Source organism: Equus quagga, chromosome 9, assembly GCF_021613505.1.
Source record: "Equus quagga isolate Etosha38 chromosome 9, UCLA_HA_Equagga_1.0, whole genome shotgun sequence".
Classification (NCBI taxonomy): domain Eukaryota; kingdom Metazoa; phylum Chordata; class Mammalia; order Perissodactyla; family Equidae; genus Equus; species Equus quagga.
The window spans coordinates 50,663,019-50,679,924 of NC_060275.1; the positions used below are offsets into that span (position 1 = coordinate 50,663,019).

The following is a 16,906-nucleotide window of genomic DNA, read 5'->3' on the forward strand; positions in this document are numbered from 1 at the left end:
GGTTCTGTACCCTACCAAAAAACAGAGATTAGATTCTATATTCCTTTGCCCTGGGCATTTGTAATATCTTCTAAGTGCTCTAAAGATTCATGCCCTGACGTCACGCAAAAAAGCAAGCTGTAGGGACACAAAAGCTTCTCTCACCTTTGTGATATGCATGGATTTGTCAGATATCCAAGCAATATTGGCTAGACACCACAACTTTTGTCTCTCTGAGCTCCTTTGTTTCATAGTTGAGTGAGTGGCAGGGCAGCTAAGTGGATTCTTCTTCATTTGCTCCTAAGCCTCATGATAACTTGTTCTCTAAAAGTACAGAGACAATCAGACACAGTATTCATTTAAGCATAGATTTGTATCTACTTTTTGTCTAAAAGAGCATACCTTTCAAATATATAAGATTGTTAGTTTTTAATACGAAGGCAGAGTGAAGAATAAGGACTTTAAGTCTCAAATCAATTATCCTTAGAGGGTGAAAAACCAGGACTGCTGGCTGGTCAAATGATGATGGATAGATTCACCTATGAGTTGTTCATTGCTCACATGGCTAGGTGCTTGTTCAGTGTGTGTTTTGATGGCAGTTCTATAAATCACAGGGCATTAAAAATGCAAAGATCATATTCTGAGGCTACAATAGCTGCAATGTGGTATACCTATTCCCCCCTTAGTTTTCCAAGAAAGATGCTGGGATTTATGAAGTTATCCTGAAAGACGACAGAGGAAAAGATAAGAGCAGATTGAAGCTTGTGGATGAAGGTCAGTCCACCACCTGCTGGGGTCTATTTTGTGTGTTCTGTATACAGATTACCAGAATTCTGAGGGAGGCTGAGCCGACAATTGAAGTCATGCTGATTTTGTGTCCACAGATTTTGTTTAATTGAAATTTCAGCAGAGTGAATGACTGTTTTATTCAAAAATACTTCACTTTTAGTCTTCCTAGAAATTAGAAGTGTTCTTTTGATCCTCAGAGAGTTTATAGTCCAACTAGGGGTCTGTTTTCAATATAAATTATCATTTTTGTTTCAACCCTATAAAAAATGTACCAGGATCAAAACTTACTGTGAATAGTGTATCGCAAAATAGTCTACTCTTAAAAGGTGGCAAGAAAGATTTATATATGAAACTCGAAGACTCTCAGGTATTCGTAGAGCCGAGAAAACAACTTCCATTTTTTAGAGACTACTAAGGACAAATATATCATGATAATGAAAACCTACAGGTGACCCCAAACTTCCAATTTCATTCCTGAACAAAATCCTTAAGTGTTGCTAACAAACAGCAGAAGCCTGACTTTGATTTCACCCTCCTGCTCCTGGTGGAGGCAGGACTAAATGTGTTGATTGGCAAAAAGCATTATTAGGCTGAGAAATGTCATGAACCTAGATGGTTAATTCATTATGAATTGATGACACAGCCAAGAAAACTTCCTCTAATGTAAACTTGGCTTCCTGGGGCTTAAGAAGAAGAGAAACCTTAAACCAAGAACCTTGGAAATTTCATTGTGACTATTTCTCTAGAATGTAAATATAGTGACAGTTACAGAGAATTAGAGGGAAAAAATATCAAAGTAAGAGCAGGGATCTTTTAAAACTTGATAAAAATTGAGTTATTCCCTCAAAGAGCACTTACTATTCAACGAATTCACCTTACGACCACTACCATTCACCGGACGGGATATTTTTGAGAGCACATACTGACAGTTTGAAATTTGACCTTACACTGAGCATTTTTAGGCTAAAGCTTTATCTATGAATCTCTATCCACAGCCTTTAAAGACCTGATGAGTGAAGTATGTAAAATGATAGGTAAGTTAAAATATTCTCACCACAACAATGCTTCATTATTCGCCTGGATGGGCTTGCAGGTGTATGAAATATACTGTTTTCTTCGTTCAGCTTTGTCTGCTACAGACCTGAAGATCCAGAGCACAGCTGAAGGCATCCGGCTGTACTCTTTTGTTACTTACTACCTGGAAGATCTGAAAGTTAACTGGTCCCACAAGTAAGTAAAGGGGAACTTAGTTGCTGTGTAGAAACTCTTTCCCCACTTGGGGGATAAACAACAACCCTCTGCGACTCTCGGTAAGGAATCTTCTTACTTCTCAGGTCTGATGTTGATAGCATGGGACAGAAGTACCCAGGCCATTCCCTTAGTGTGGGGTCAGCATTTTCTCTCAATACGTGCCTGGTGAGGCTAGTGATGGCTTAGAGCATCTGTCTTTATGATCTGGGAAGTATAATTCATAGACATCTCTTGAATGTAACCTCCACCTCCAGGTCGTCATGCTCGGTCTCTGTCTGCTTTGCTAGGCATCAAGAGCCAGATCCCTATCCTCTCTTTCTACACACAGCTATCCCGTGCTATGGTCTGGAACAAAACTGAAGCAGCTTGCACCAAGAGACACCAAGTTTCCTTCAATGTGAATTAATGGCCATTCACCAAGGAAACCTAATCCAGAGGAAAGCCCAAGTTTGTCATTGTTGTCTTTTGTAGCAATTGACATAGTCGGGCATTAGCGTGTGTCTTGTCCACCCTCGGAAGGCTTTGGAGATCTCAAGATGACTTTAGGAATATGTGTTTGAACTGGATTGAGCCTGGAGATCTGTTTTATCCTAGGCTTCTTTTATGGAGCTATAGAGGGCTTCTTTTCAAATTCACTTCTAGGATTCCAAGAGCTGAAATAGGTTTCTAAGTCAAACCATTTCTCCCATTTACACTTTTGACAGGGTCCTTAAACTCTGTGCTTCCTTGAAATTTTCTGAGCTGAAAGAGAACAGCAGCCTGGCATGGCATAGAAATCTGTTGGAGCATAGCCACCTTCAGTCCACTCTTAGGATGGGGTGGACATTCATTCCCAAAGTCCTTATGAGCCCCGCTGAGCAGTAAGTCACTGTGGCGTCCCTGGGCGGAGGCAGACAGCAATGTTTATTTCTATCTTCCCTTCAGTGGGCATTTACAACATTCTGGGCACTGCTCCAAACCCTTTAGATGTATGAATTCTTTTAACATTCACAACTCTGTGAGGTAGATGCTCCTCACGGCAGTGATGAGGAAGCTCAGGCTTGGAGAGGTGACTTGCCTGAGGTCACACAGCTAAGTGGTGGGTGGAGGGCTGAGCCCAGGCAGCCTGGCTCCAGAGCCCCCTCATCATGGCACTACCCCTGTGTTCAAGTTGTATCAAAAGTCTAGATTGAACATTTAACCAGAACTGGGTCCCATAAAACAGTCATTTAGTGTTTTCTTTATAATGACTTTATTGTTATGTAGAACTGTGTTTTTGTTATTATTTTTATTATTATTCATTTCCTGAGTTCTAAAAGAAAAATGAGAGCAAGTGAAATTCCAATTTTAATGCTTGAGGTTTCATTCCTTTGTTCTATTTCTTTCAGAATACATTTTAGGAAAGTAATTATAAGTTAAAATAGATCAAATTCTAGGAAATTCCTCTGTGATATCTAGGACATTCTCATATATCAGTCTGAAGACTAAGAGAAGATAAATTAATTGAATCATCAATCAAAAAGCTTTACATAATCTCTAAAAGAATTACTTGTTCTAAAAAATTAGAACATTGTGTTTTGAGGAAACTGCTATTAGACTAGCAAGGCGTAAACTTCTTACATTATTGAGTCTAGTCCGCTAAATGAGTGTTTTGTGTATCCATGTGCTTATGAAAGATTCAGGAATCAAAGATTGATTGTCTTCAGTGTCTTTATGTAAGTACGTGGCATAATGGGAACAAACTTTGAAATGGGCTTTAGTCTTTTCTTTGCTCCTATCTTCCCTTGGATCCTCCCTTGCATTTTCTGAATCTCAGTTTTCTCTCATGTAAAATAGCAGCAGTAATACCTACTCTATCTCCTAACACTGGTGGACCTAATGAAATTAATGGCACTTTGTAAACCATGAAGTGCTTTCCAAATGTAAGGTACTGTTATGCATGGGAGCCAGAGATTAAAGAGTGCAAAACAGATTTATTATAGCAAAGCAGAGAACCATCTGTGTTTCTAACTCTCTAAGACATGTATATATTGCTCAGGCTAAAGTCTATGGTTACAGATGGTTTCTTTTACCCAACATTTTACAGCATTTTTAATTTTTAATATCTTTTAAAGGATGTAGTATATAAGAAAAATGCTGAACATTTATTTGAAAGCTGGAACTTTTTTGGTGGATATTTTTGTTTTTCTATGTTTTTTAAAGTTCATTTGGTTTATTACAACTTCAAACATAACACATGCTTGTTTTACAAATTATATTTATAATATCACATAATAAATTAGAAAAAGTTTATAGTGTGATATCATCTATAATTTTCCTAGCCATAGTTTGAACATTTTGGGGTACTTCCTTCCATTCTTTTCTCTATGCAGAATTGTTACTATAATAAAGTAGTTTTGTATACTACCTTTTTTTCTTATTTCCTCACATGTTTACAAACTCTTCATAGAGTTTCTTTTAACATCATTGAGAGTACATCTACTACTACCTTTCTCTTACTTCATCTATAGCAGTAGCATTTCTAGACTGTCAGATCACAAAACAAAAGGTTCTGTTTGCTTTTATTCTCTTGCAAAGAGTACAACGCATGTGCTGCTCATGACCTACTATAGAACATGTAGGCAGAACCTCACATCCAGGGACAGAGAAGGTACCTCACTGATTTTGGCAGCAACTCTGCTTTTCATTTACTCTTGGCCTTACTACCATGTGCATATTTACATATGTTTTAAATAGCTCTGTAACCATATATGTCAATTGACGTCTGTCACAGATGAGCCTCCTTAAACCTGTTTTTGACTAGCTTATAAAATCCAATTTATAGCCGTATACCATCTGCATGAAATATGTAGTAATATAATGTGTAGTTTGGCCTTTTTGCTTAAAAGATTCCCTTAGTCCTACAAATAAATACCCCAGCAAAAACAAAGACAATACCACTGAGAAGTATTGGTGTTGCAATCAGCCCTGGGCTCCAGACAGGTATTGAGAGTTAAATGTGAGACTGTCAGACTCCCACCCCCACCCCCACTCTGGGCCTTGGAATCTAAGTTCTGTGATTCAAGATCCATAATTTCTCTGAAGCAGAAGAATATATGTGGAACCCATGTTATTTGAAAGCCTGTAAAACTTTATGGTGAGACCTCCAATAAGAGACAAAGTAAAGATCAGCTCTGGATGACAGCAAACAATAACGATGTTTTTTTTGATATGAACAGCGGGACTGCTATTAAGTACTCAGACAGAGTGAAGACTGGGGTCACCGGGGAGCAGATCTGGCTGCAAATCAATGAGCCCACTCCAAATGACAAAGGGAAATATGTAATGGAGCTCTTTGATGGCAAAACTGGACACCAGAAGACAGTGGATCTTTCTGGACAAGGTAAATGGAAATTCTGCGGATTAGAACTTACTATAGAGGAGCAGGCTCTTTAGAAAGAATGAAAGATGATAAGAGGTCATTACAGTTGACTCTTGAAAGGTGATTGGAGATTTTAATAAAGCAGTTTAAATTCAGCCGTGGTGGTAGAAGCAAGACTTCAGTGGATGGATAATCAGTTAAAAATATAGTGGAGACAATAAACATGGAGAGAAAGCACTACTCTTTCAAGATGCTTACAAGAAGGGCAGATTGATTTACAATCATTTGAGTAAGAACAAACACTGAAAAAGAGTAGTTTTGTGGTGATTGAAATTCGAGCATGTTCACAGAGCCCAGGAAGGCAGTTGAGTTGGAAGGATTGAAGATGTGAGTAAAGGGGAATAATTGGTGAATGCCAGTTCTGAGGAACGAAAGGTTGGAGGTCCAGGGCGGGGGCAAAAGTGTTGGCTTTGGGGAGGAGCAGGGATACCTTTTCTTCAGAAACCAGAGGGGAGTAAACGTGAATAAGCAAAGACAACTAATGAAGAGAACAGATGGAAGTTGAAAAAGTTGGATCCTCATGGCCTCAGATTTCTCGGTTATCTTCTGAGAGAGCGGGGGTTCTAGAGAGAATAGGGAAGGAGAGAAGAAAGTAATGAGAGATATGGACAAAAGGTTTCTACCTAAGAACACAGCAAAAGGTGATGTGCAACTAGTAATTAAAATTTAAAATGTTAAAAGATGCACAACCATAAATTAAAAATTAACTCTGTGCCACTTCCCCCTCTCCTGGTACTAGACACGTCATCTTATTTCCTAAAGAAATAAAATAGCTATATGAAGTTACTAAAGGAGATTGTGCGCTGACTTTTTCTTCCACTTCTTCCTATGTTAAAAGGCAATCTAAATGTGCAATAACTCTTAGCGTTTTTAATCCTGAGAGAGTAGATTCAGAATATGGGGGCAGCCTTTCAACCCTGTCTTGAGTTGTTTTGTGCTGAGTCCCCGCACCCTCACCCCCACCCACCCATTGTGACTGGAAAGACTTGCTGAAGGCTCTCTGAGGGAATGGGAGTGGCTGCCCCCAGGGACTGGGACCCTCCAGGCCACACTGTTCCTGAGTCCCGTATGTGCGGTGGTAGGGGACTTCTTCTGCAGTCCATCTGACACTCTGAGACACAGTAGAAAAAGGGAAAGAAGGAGTGGGTAGATAATTTTAAAACTTTTAAAAAATTTGCTTTTACTCTGGCCCACCAAAGCTTGTTTAACAGCCCCACTCTCAAATCCCCCTTAGCAAAAGGCTGTGGGTTGTCTTCCAGCCTTGACACTGCCACCAAACACAGATTGGCTCAGCTATGCCTGTCTCCTTCTTAGTGTGGCGTGGGCAAAGAGAAGAGTGCCGAGCTCTTGCCTGGTTTAGCCTAATTAGTCTGCCTCCAGAGACTTTGAGGCTGACTTTATGTGTATTTTTCCTGTCTGCAAAAGGAGGGGGCTCGACTAGCATTATGTAAATGTTTCCTAGATACAAATATAATGATGCCTGGACCACAGAGGGGCTTAAATACGAGGTGGGAGAGATTTCAAAATGAAGCTGTCTTTTCTCCTGAAGTTTTCAAAGTGGCTTACTCTGCAGGCCCAGGAAAAGAAAAAAAAAAAAAAAAAACAACCCATTTTAGAACTCTATAGCTCTCATTTCTTCGTCTCACTCATCTTTTATCTCATCTCCTGCACGACATAGAAGCATTGCTTCGGGCACACGCTGTGATCGCAGTAACTCCTTGTGCTCTTTAACACAGACAGACCCCATAACATAGAAACGTGTACCTGTCTAGCAAGCAGGCTACGATGTGTGGGAGGAGTTAAAAAGAGAGAAGCTTTCTTGATGCTCAGGATGCTTATTAGACACCAGCCTTATTTGAAACAGACCTTTATTCCCATTTTGTCTTTGGCAGAGCTAATCTTTGCCTTTCTGTTTGAAAGGTTGAAGGTCTCTCACTGAACTGAGAGCTTCTAAGATCCACTATGTCATATTTTCTACCTAGAAAGTGTTTGCTTCTCTTGTTAAGTCCGTCAAGTTGTAGAGTGAACACACAGGCACAGTCTTATTCAAAGTTAGCTTAGTCATGTCTGGGCAGATCACATTGACCTCAGGTTGTGAATTTTAATCAGCCCACGTGTGTCCTCAATTCTGGGTGAGAAAATTCTAACTTCTCTTTTTTTCTCTTAAAGCATATGACGAAGCCTTTGCTGAGTTCCAGAGATTAAAGTAAGTCCTTTTTGCCTAGAGAATGCCACTTGCGTGCACTAATGTCTCTGAAATTGTGTGCTGCTTCCCCATCTGAGTATCAGAGAGGGTCTTTCATTTCAGCAAGGGCAATAAAAACTGCTCTTCCCACTGCTTTCTTAAGCACCAAAATGTCTCCGAGGCAATGAAGTGCAGTCAGGTTAGCTACTTTGAAGTAACACTAAAACAAAATTCTTCTTTCTTTGTATGTTTGTTCGTGTCAACCACAGACAAGCTGCCATTGCCGAGAAAAGTAAGTAAACCCCCTTCCCGTTTGCTCCTGGCATAGTTTCAAAATATAACTTTTATTTTGCTATTATGACTAGAGATAGAGGAGAATGGAAGTATTTTTTCTTTCTTTCTTTTTTTTAATCTTACATGTTCTACATAAGTTTTCATTTAGTCTCTTGAGTAAGAAGGTCTATGAAAAGAAAGTCTCAGGTTACAGTATAAGAACGTCATCCAGTTCTTGACTTGAGCTACCACCCAGACTTCCTGAGAGATCTCTGGGTTGCAAATCACACAATAGATTGTTAACAACTTGCAGCAGGCACAGTGTGTCAGAAAACTTCATATACATTAAAGAAAAGAAGAAAGACGAAACTGTAAATTTGACATCAGGTAGATCACTGCAACTGGTCCCCCAGTAAGTACTCAGGTGTTTTCCTAAGAGCCCCTGCAGTGTAAAAGATGCCAACTAAGGACTTCCTTCCTCCCCTCCATTCCCCTGGACACAGTCTGAGTGAACAAACACCAAACTGTCAAGGCTACATACCCAGAAATGTGCTCACTACTGACTTCTATCAACTGTTTGCTTCACACATATAGAGATTTCCAGAAGATCTCACGGTCTTATAGGATGCCAGGAGTCACAGACTAATCTGTCAGAATAATTCAGATTCTTTCTCGGTATGGGAGGTAGAATTTGAAAATTGTTGAGGGTTGAAATTGTAGAGTCAGTCCTGAGCTGGAATGGAAGGGAATTAGGATGAAGAGTGAGAAGTGAAGTCGTCCGTCTGCCTTTCAGTGGCTCCAGGTCACTCAGGGTGGAATTTTTAACCTTTGACTTGCCCTGCTTTCCTCCCTCCTTTTCCCTCTTTCCCTCCCTCCACTCATGCCCCAGGTTTGTGAGGCTGCTACTAGTGGTAAGTGAGGCAGATGCCAGCACCAGGGGTGTGACACACCCAGAGCACATGGCTTGGCCTGGGAGTCAGCCCTGGGTTTCAGCACCCTTCCCGCACCTTGGCCCTCAGCTGGAGGTCTTTGTACTCACAGCCATAGAGAGGGGCCCTGCACAGCACTGCCAAGAACTACCAGGAGGCAAGAAAGGGAAGCTCTCTAGGGAGGGCCTCAAAGAAAGCCCATGTCTGCACGAGCCTCCAGATCTCCCTGGCATGTAGCCTCCAATTATGCAACCTTTTTAATCGCAGGGAAGCCCATAAAAGAGGCCAAGCTGGGCTTGGAGGCAGTCCTTAGAGATCTGCTCTGCCTCCTCAACTGAGCCTCAGTGAGCTGCAGAAGGGCCACGGCTGAAAACAACCATGAAGAGTGTAGGGCAGGTCTTAATACAACAAAACAATCTCAACCTGATAATTTAGGTACAGACAGAGGCACCTGTGCACACGTAATATGCTGTGAAGAAGGATTAACATTCAAAATCACTGGATTATTTTCTTGTTTTGCATATTGAAAACAAGTATAAAATAATGTAAGGAGAGGAAAACTAAATTGGAAGATTAGTTTTCTGGGGTGGTTTTGTGTGTGCGATAGCTCATGCTCATCATTTCAGTGATTAACCAGAAATCGTATGCTTGCAGATCGCGCCCGGGTGGTGGGCGGTCTCCCTGATGTGGTCACCATCCAGGAGGGCAAGGTAAGCATGGACTGCTGTCCCCACTTCTTCCACACTAGGAATAGGTTCTAGTGCCCCAGAACTTGATCCTTCTTTTAAGATGCATCCCACCATCTTAGGCTTATGCCGTGGCTGCTTGTGCTTGACTTCAGAATAGCCAGATACAAGGTTGCGAATGCAGTCAGTTTTCCAATCATCTTAATGTTTTGTAGGCAGGCATCAGGATGCAAGTTTGTCTGATGTGGGCATATGTAGACCACTTAGTCTCTTTCCAGAGTTGCCCTTTAAAATCATGAGAAGCAGAAAATGTTCTATCATAACTATACGACAAACGTAGTTGAAGAAAGAAGCAACCTCTAGCACCTAGTAGAAAATGGGCTGTCCTATTAAATACCTCACCTTGGAAGGAGAACATGCTGCTCCATGAATTTCTAGGGGCTCTATTTCAGTTGAAAATTGATTTCTTTCCATTTGGTTTTAAACTTGTATTTCCTGGCCCCATAATATTCCCTCTGAAAAACAATGAACATAATTTCTACCCTGGATTCGCTTTCTTCATCCCTATGTTTCATTAGAATAAGTTTGATGTACCAGTCTTAGGGGGAGAGGTACTTGTAGTGCAACAAACCTTTTCCCACCTCAAAAGGGCAATGAAGACATAGGATGGGCGATGAGAACTAGCGTGCTAAAACAAGGCACATCCGAATGCTTTAGTGAGAGGTGGGTTTCATCCAGCTGCGTGTCTTCGTGGGTGGAAAATATGACCACAGTTGGCTTTAAGCTCAACCACTGTAGGGTTGCTTTTGTTTTTAAACTCTATTTTCATTTTCCTCATCTAACGAGGTTCAAAATATTCATCTCTACTGGGGGTCATGGTAAGAATTGAGAGAGAGAAGGTATGTGAAACCACTTTGTGATCTACAACTCAAATCTAAATTATGGATAATAGTTTTCTGTGACACATAAGGTCTTTGGGAATTTTGTTAAAAGGTTTAACTGCTAAGTTATCACAGTTTCCAAAATCATATAGTTGGTCCATTTGGATAAGTTTAATGGCAATAGTTTGACTCATATTTTTCTTGCTGAAATGTGTTTGTAGAATCATTCAGTAAGAAATGCTAATTAATCATGGAAGGAAAACAGATTTCTTAGTCTACCCAATTTTAAATGATACTCTTACAAAAGAGGTAACAATTGATCAGATAAGACCCTTTAAAGGATATTTAGAAGGAAATTCTTTTCCCTGGATATTGTGAGCCCTAGTTCTTTTCCTTATAATTTCTGGATTTCAGTAAGAAAAAAATGCAAATTGGAATTTAAAATGTGAGGTAAATTCAACATCATCGACCATCAGGGAAATGTAATTTAAAACCATAATAAAATATCATAACACATCTATCAGAATTGCTCAAATAAAAAATAGTGACAACAACAAATGCTGGTGAGGATGAGAGGACCTGAGTCACTCATACATTGCTGGTGAGAATGTAAGCCAAAATTGTACAGTTTTTGTACAGGAAAACAGTTTGGCAATTTCTTAAAAAATGAAACGTGCACTTACCATATGACCCAGCAATTGCGCCCCTGGGCATTCATCATAGAGAAATTAAAACTTATGTACACATAAAAACTTGTATGCAAATGTTCGTAGCAGCTTTATTCATAACAGTCCAAAACTGGAAACAGCCCAGATGACCTTTATGGTATAGACAGACCCTGGCACGCTGCTCTGCGACAGAAAGGGACAAACTATTGATACATGCAATAACTTAGATAACTCTGCAAGGAATTATGCGGAGTGAAAAAGACAATCCTAAAAGGTTAAATATCATATGATGCTGTTTACATAGTGGTTTAGAAATTACAAAATTTTAGAAATGGAAAACAGATTATTGGTTGCTAGGAGTTAGGAATGAGGTTGGGAGGTTGGAGGTGGGGGGAGTGGGTGCATTATAAAGGGCAACACAGAGATCCTCATGGTGATGGAAATGTTCTGTATCTTGACAGGGGTGATGGTACATGAACCTAGACAGGTGATAGAACTGAATAGAACTAAACACAAATGAGTACAAGCAAAACTGGAATATCTAAATAAGGTCAATGGGTTGCATCAATGTCAGTGTACTGGTTGTGATATTATACTATAACTTTTTTAAATGTTACATTGGGGGAAACTGGGTAACGGTACATAGGATTGCTCTATGATTTTTTACAACTGTATATGAATCTACATTTATCTAAAAAAAATTCAGTGAAAAGTAAGGTAAAGTAAAACTATAGACCTAAACTTTGATCTTTTAAAACAAGAGGGTTTCAGCAGAGAATATAATAAAATATTAGGAAATAGGAATACATTTTGGTAGAGCACCTTTGCAACTGCAACAGATGGGGTAGGGTTTGCGGGGAGAAATAAAATGAGGAAGACGGAATTTGAAAATTAGTCACATTATCCGAAGCAGCTGTTCGGAGTCTGCTGCTGGGCACTGTGAAATGAATGAAATGCAAAAGCAAGCAGGTGGTGATTATGGCAATGAGATTTCTCTACTGAGACAGAGTCCAAAATGCCACATTAGAGCAAAAGGCATGTATGTGCTTAGTGGAGATGGGAACTGGACGCAAACTCCTTCAGGTGGTTTTGATGATAAGCCTTCCCGAAGCCAGGAAGCTGAGGCCTTAAAGAAACCTACTGAGGTTTGACTTCAGGCTGTAATTCACACAGGTGCTTACACATACCACTTTGAAACCCTGATCTGGAAGGTTTGTATTTATCCTCCATCGGGTCGTGCCAAACCACCAGAAGGATTCTTGCAGTTGGATTATTATATCTGATATATCTCCTTCCCTCCCATAAAACCTGTTCTGCAGGCGCTTAATCTCACTTGCATCGTGTGGGGCGACCCGACTCCGGAGGTCTCCTGGTTGAAGAACGAGAGGCCCCTGGCCTCAGATGACCACTGCAACCTCAAGTTCGAGGCCGGCAAGACCGCCTACTTCACCATCAGCGGGGTGAGCACCGCAGACTCCGGCAAATATGGGCTGGTTGTGAAGAACAAGTACGGCTCAGAGATAAGTGACTTCACTGTCAGCGTGTTCATCCCGGAGGAGGAGGCGAGGATCGCCACCGCGGAGGCTCAGAAAGGCAGCAAGTCCAAGTGAGCGGAGAGCGCCGGGGGGCGTGCGAGGAGAGCTGCACGGAGCTGCCTCGTGCTGCGTGTGTGCAAATGGTTTGGGTTACGTGTGAGGGAGTCATCATGCTTTCTGCTCCCCATTTTTGTGCTGGCTTCGGGGGGAAATTGTCAAATCTTTTATTCACATGAAAAAGCACCTAGTAACAACATTTTAATAGTTTTTATTTATCTACAAATTATGTGTTAAGAAAATACCACTGGTCAAACAAACATTAAGAAACAATTTTAAGGAAAAGGCCAGAATAAAGTTAGAGGGATGTTGAGTAACGGTCAGAGAGCAGACGAATATGATGTGGAGCAGAGTTTGGATGTGGCTGGACTTTTGCTGGTAAATCCTCATGGATTGCGCTTATACTTCAGCATCCTGTACAGAGGGAGACAAGTGGAGCCAACCAGTATGTTCCGTGTGATGTTACGATAGTGATGTGTGTTCTGTTGGCGGTCTTGCGATTTGGAACCTCCTCGGTATTAATAAACGGTCCTCACACCTTTCCCCCTCGCCATCAGTGTTTCTCTCATTCTTACTGTTTGGCTGTTCAGTGGGGTGGCCTCTGCTGCGTCTTTCTCACTGCTTGTTGTAACACGTCTCCTGATTTAAATTCCTGGTTAAAGCAGTGGCTGGTTTACGAAGGCGTAGCATGATCAGAGAAGTCACCCGAGGTCAATTAAGGTTCAGGGATGTGAAATTGCTCTGTCACTGTACATCTGGGAGCTTACCAGACAATCAAGTAGATTCCATTGTTAACATACCCAAAGTAAATGAACATAATGTGTCAGTTAAGGATAATAAGATGGTGCGGGGTCTCTAACGCTAGAATTGGTGACTAAGGACCCACAACTAAGAATAAACGGCACTAAAGAACCTTCATTCTAAGTTCAGAGAACTGCCAGCTTTGGGGCCTGTGCCTCCTTGCAGGGCTTGCTGACAGGCAGCGTGCTGCTTTAGGAAATTTTGTCCTTCCCCCACCCCTACCTCCAACTACTGCATACACACACATATACACAATCACACACCACTGGAGGAAACAAGTAGTGTTGAAAGGAGCTTCCCCATTCCTTCCTCCTGCCAAGGGTCAGGGATGGGCAACAGACTCCTTTATACAGCTTGGAGGGGCGCCTACACATCCTCTCCTTTGCAAAGTTTGGGGCTGGAAATTTTCTCTCATCTGACTGTTGCTACTTCCCTTGTCCGGCCGAGTGTCCTGTGCTGCTGCCAGGCAGGAGTGCGATGCTGCGCCCTCACTAACGGGCGGGCAAGTTAATGGTCTCCCTGAGGGTCAAGGGGACCCTGCAGAGGGCCACTGACCTGAGCAGTCTGAGGTTCTCCCTCCCTCAGCAAGAGGGCTCCCTGTGGACAAGTGTACCCAGGAGGAAGGTGGACACCAGCAGGGGAGCCAAAGAGAGGAGAAAAGGGTGAGGTAGGGGTGGATCTGCATGCCGAGGAGCTGAGCAGGTGAGAAGCCCCTAAGACCCTCGACAGAACCCCAAATGCGCCCCTCGTAAGAACAGCAGCAGCGTTCCCAGTGTTGGGAGAAGGGAGGGAGGGACTGTGTGTGAACAGAACCTGCCACCCATCCCCCAATTCCACACCACTGGAGCCCAGACTGGGGTGAAAACCAGAGAGATTTTGAATCCGATGAAAACAAAATTTTAAAACAGTGTGTTCTAAATTCTGAAATTCTGTGAAAACTTACAAAATCAAAGTGTGCTCTCACTAAGATCCTTGCCACCCAGCAAAGAGAGACTTGGTGGAACACAGCGGCACTAAGAGAAATGGCTTTGGGATTCAGAGCTCTATAAGCTAAGACTTCTCAATAAAATGGTTGTAAGAATTATTTCAGTCATTATAATGACCAGACTAAATCAACTGTAGCATAATTTGATGGCTTAGGTAAAAAGCTGCCTTTCCTACAGGTTAGAACTATACAACTATCGATTCAATGATGCTGAAGGTCCTTTTAACTCATAAGAATTCATGAATCAATGACCTGCTAAATATGAGGATCATACTGGAGCACAGAAAAGACTGTTCAAAGTTTAGTTTTATAAAATTAATATTCAATATATTAAAGCAATAAATTTAAAAATCTACATCTTCCTACATCCTTGATATTTGGCTTTAAAATCTCATTTTTCTATTTAAAAATCTAGCCATTGAAAAAATTAATTTTAAGGGTGCTTTAATAGCATAACTAAGTTCCCTTTAACTTGTGAAACTGTGTTTATAAATTAATATATTTCCTTTCCATTTTAAGTACTGCTGTTGTCTGACTTAACAAAAAGCTTCAAGAAGTTAGACAACTTTAATTACCTACGTACCTAAATATGGAACATTCTGAGTTCTTGTAAACATTTTCATCTTTTTTATAAACGTAGACTCCAACATAAAATCACGCTTAAGTAAACAATTTAAGTTAGAATCACAAAGCCGAGCTATTACTAGGATAAATCATCTAAAACATTACAAGTACATAAAAATCAAGTATGTGCAGACTCCATAATGCAAAGACACTAATTTACCTAGATGTAAGCCCTGAGCTTGGGACTGGAGTTTTAACATCCATACCAGAATGAGAGACATGGACTCAGATTGTTTGGGAGGGAAGCTGCTACCAAGATCTCCGTACAAAGCTACACAAAGAGTAGGTCGGTCAAAAAAAATGGGAATATTAAAAATATCACCAACTGACACGGAGAAACTACACTGAAGCTTGCCATCTGCCTGGAGGTGGTTCTGGGTAGAAAAACAAAGTTAATGGATTTCTCAAGCCAGGACTGCATGCTTGTGGGGTCCAAATTTACAACACCACATGGTGCAGGAATCCTGAGCCAAGAGTTCCCATAAAAGTGGCCAATGTCTGGGACCCCAGAGACACACATGTAAAACTACACTACAAGGGACTTCTCTGTCTGCTCACAAAGCATAACTGTTATGGAAATTGTCCTCCCACCATAAACAACTAGAAAACCAGGCAAAATATACACGGAAAAACTTTTGGGGGCATTGGCTAGTAGATATGCAGGACTGTGATCCCGGATAGAGGGGAAGCAGTAATAAGAAATCTGTGATGGTGCCAACTTGGTGCCCAGACAAACCGTTCAAGCTGCAGTTCAGCCAGGGGCACCCAAACAGAGAGAACCTGTCAGTTTCGTTGAGTTGAGGAGATAGAGATCGAAGTTCAAGGAGGCTCAAGTGGCTAAAATTTGTGGGAAAGAGTTTTCGAGAGAAGGGAGTTACACAGAGGAGGAGCGCTGGCCTGCTGAGAAGGTTCTCAGGCTGAGCTGTGCTCTGTGAGTGCTGGGGAAAGGGCCACCAGGAAGCAGAAGGCCAGGCAGCTCCTGGAGCTCACATTGGCTGGGAACCGTTCTCATCCCTGAGAGCTGGAGTGAAAAGACGTTGTATTACAGGAAACATCAGAGTCCTCAGAAATTTCTCACCCTAGTAGTGGGGCTAAATTAACCCCAGACTAAAAGCTGCTCTGCACCCACCCTAACAAAGCTTAAAAGCAAGCCTCAAAAAGATCAAATATCTGTGACAACCTAATAGTGTGTCCGAACAAAGTGCAACACACTTTAAATGAATACGTTATCCAACAGTGCGAAATTCATAATAGCTGCCATCCAGTCAAAAATCAGAGGCATACAAAGGAGCAGGAAAATATGACTAATAACCAGGAAAAAAGTACATTAAAGATAACTAAGTCCTGGGATGTATGTGCGGCAAGCTGACGAGAGTTGACGACACTATACTCTATATCTGAAAGCTGCTAAGGGCGGAGATCTTAAAAGTTCTCGTCACAAGAAACAAATGTGTAGCTATGTGAGGTGATGGATGTTAACTAAACTTATTGTGGTGAGCATTTCATAATATATACGTGTATCAAATCATTATCATGTGGTACACCTAAAACTAATACAATGTTATATATCAATTATAGCTCAATAAAATTGGGGAAAAAATATACACAAATATGAAAATATCAAGAATAAATCCTTATTAATTTAATAGCATTTGAGCAGATAATGAAAATTCAAAATAATTTTTAGTTAACACTATGTAACCCCAACAGCAAATGTAATCATAATTTCAATAAAAGATACTTAAATATCTTTTGAAATATGATGAACTATGTGTATTTCAGTAATTTGTTGGTGGGTTGGAGGTATATAATGAAATGTCATTGCTATAGTTTTATGATCATTAACCTGTTAAAGTTAGATCT

The 16,906-nt window shown here is 41.0% G+C and overlaps 1 protein-coding gene across 1 annotated transcript in view; it reads left to right on the top strand.

Annotated features, from left to right (window-relative positions):
- MYOM1 (myomesin 1) overlaps positions 1-13,184 on the top strand; it is a 143,343-nt gene extending 130,159 nt beyond the window's left edge. The window contains exons 31-38 of the mRNA XM_046671935.1: positions 666-753; positions 1,764-1,802; positions 1,893-1,998; positions 5,217-5,380; positions 7,589-7,625; positions 7,874-7,896; positions 9,461-9,516; positions 12,361-13,184. Of these exons, the coding sequence (XP_046527891.1) occupies positions 666-753; positions 1,764-1,802; positions 1,893-1,998; positions 5,217-5,380; positions 7,589-7,625; positions 7,874-7,896; positions 9,461-9,516; positions 12,361-12,651 (804 nt within the window). The 3' untranslated portion in view covers positions 12,652-13,184. The remainder of the gene's footprint in view (positions 1-665; positions 754-1,763; positions 1,803-1,892; positions 1,999-5,216; positions 5,381-7,588; positions 7,626-7,873; positions 7,897-9,460; positions 9,517-12,360) is intronic.
- The last annotated feature ends 3,722 nt before the right edge of the window (positions 13,185-16,906 follow it).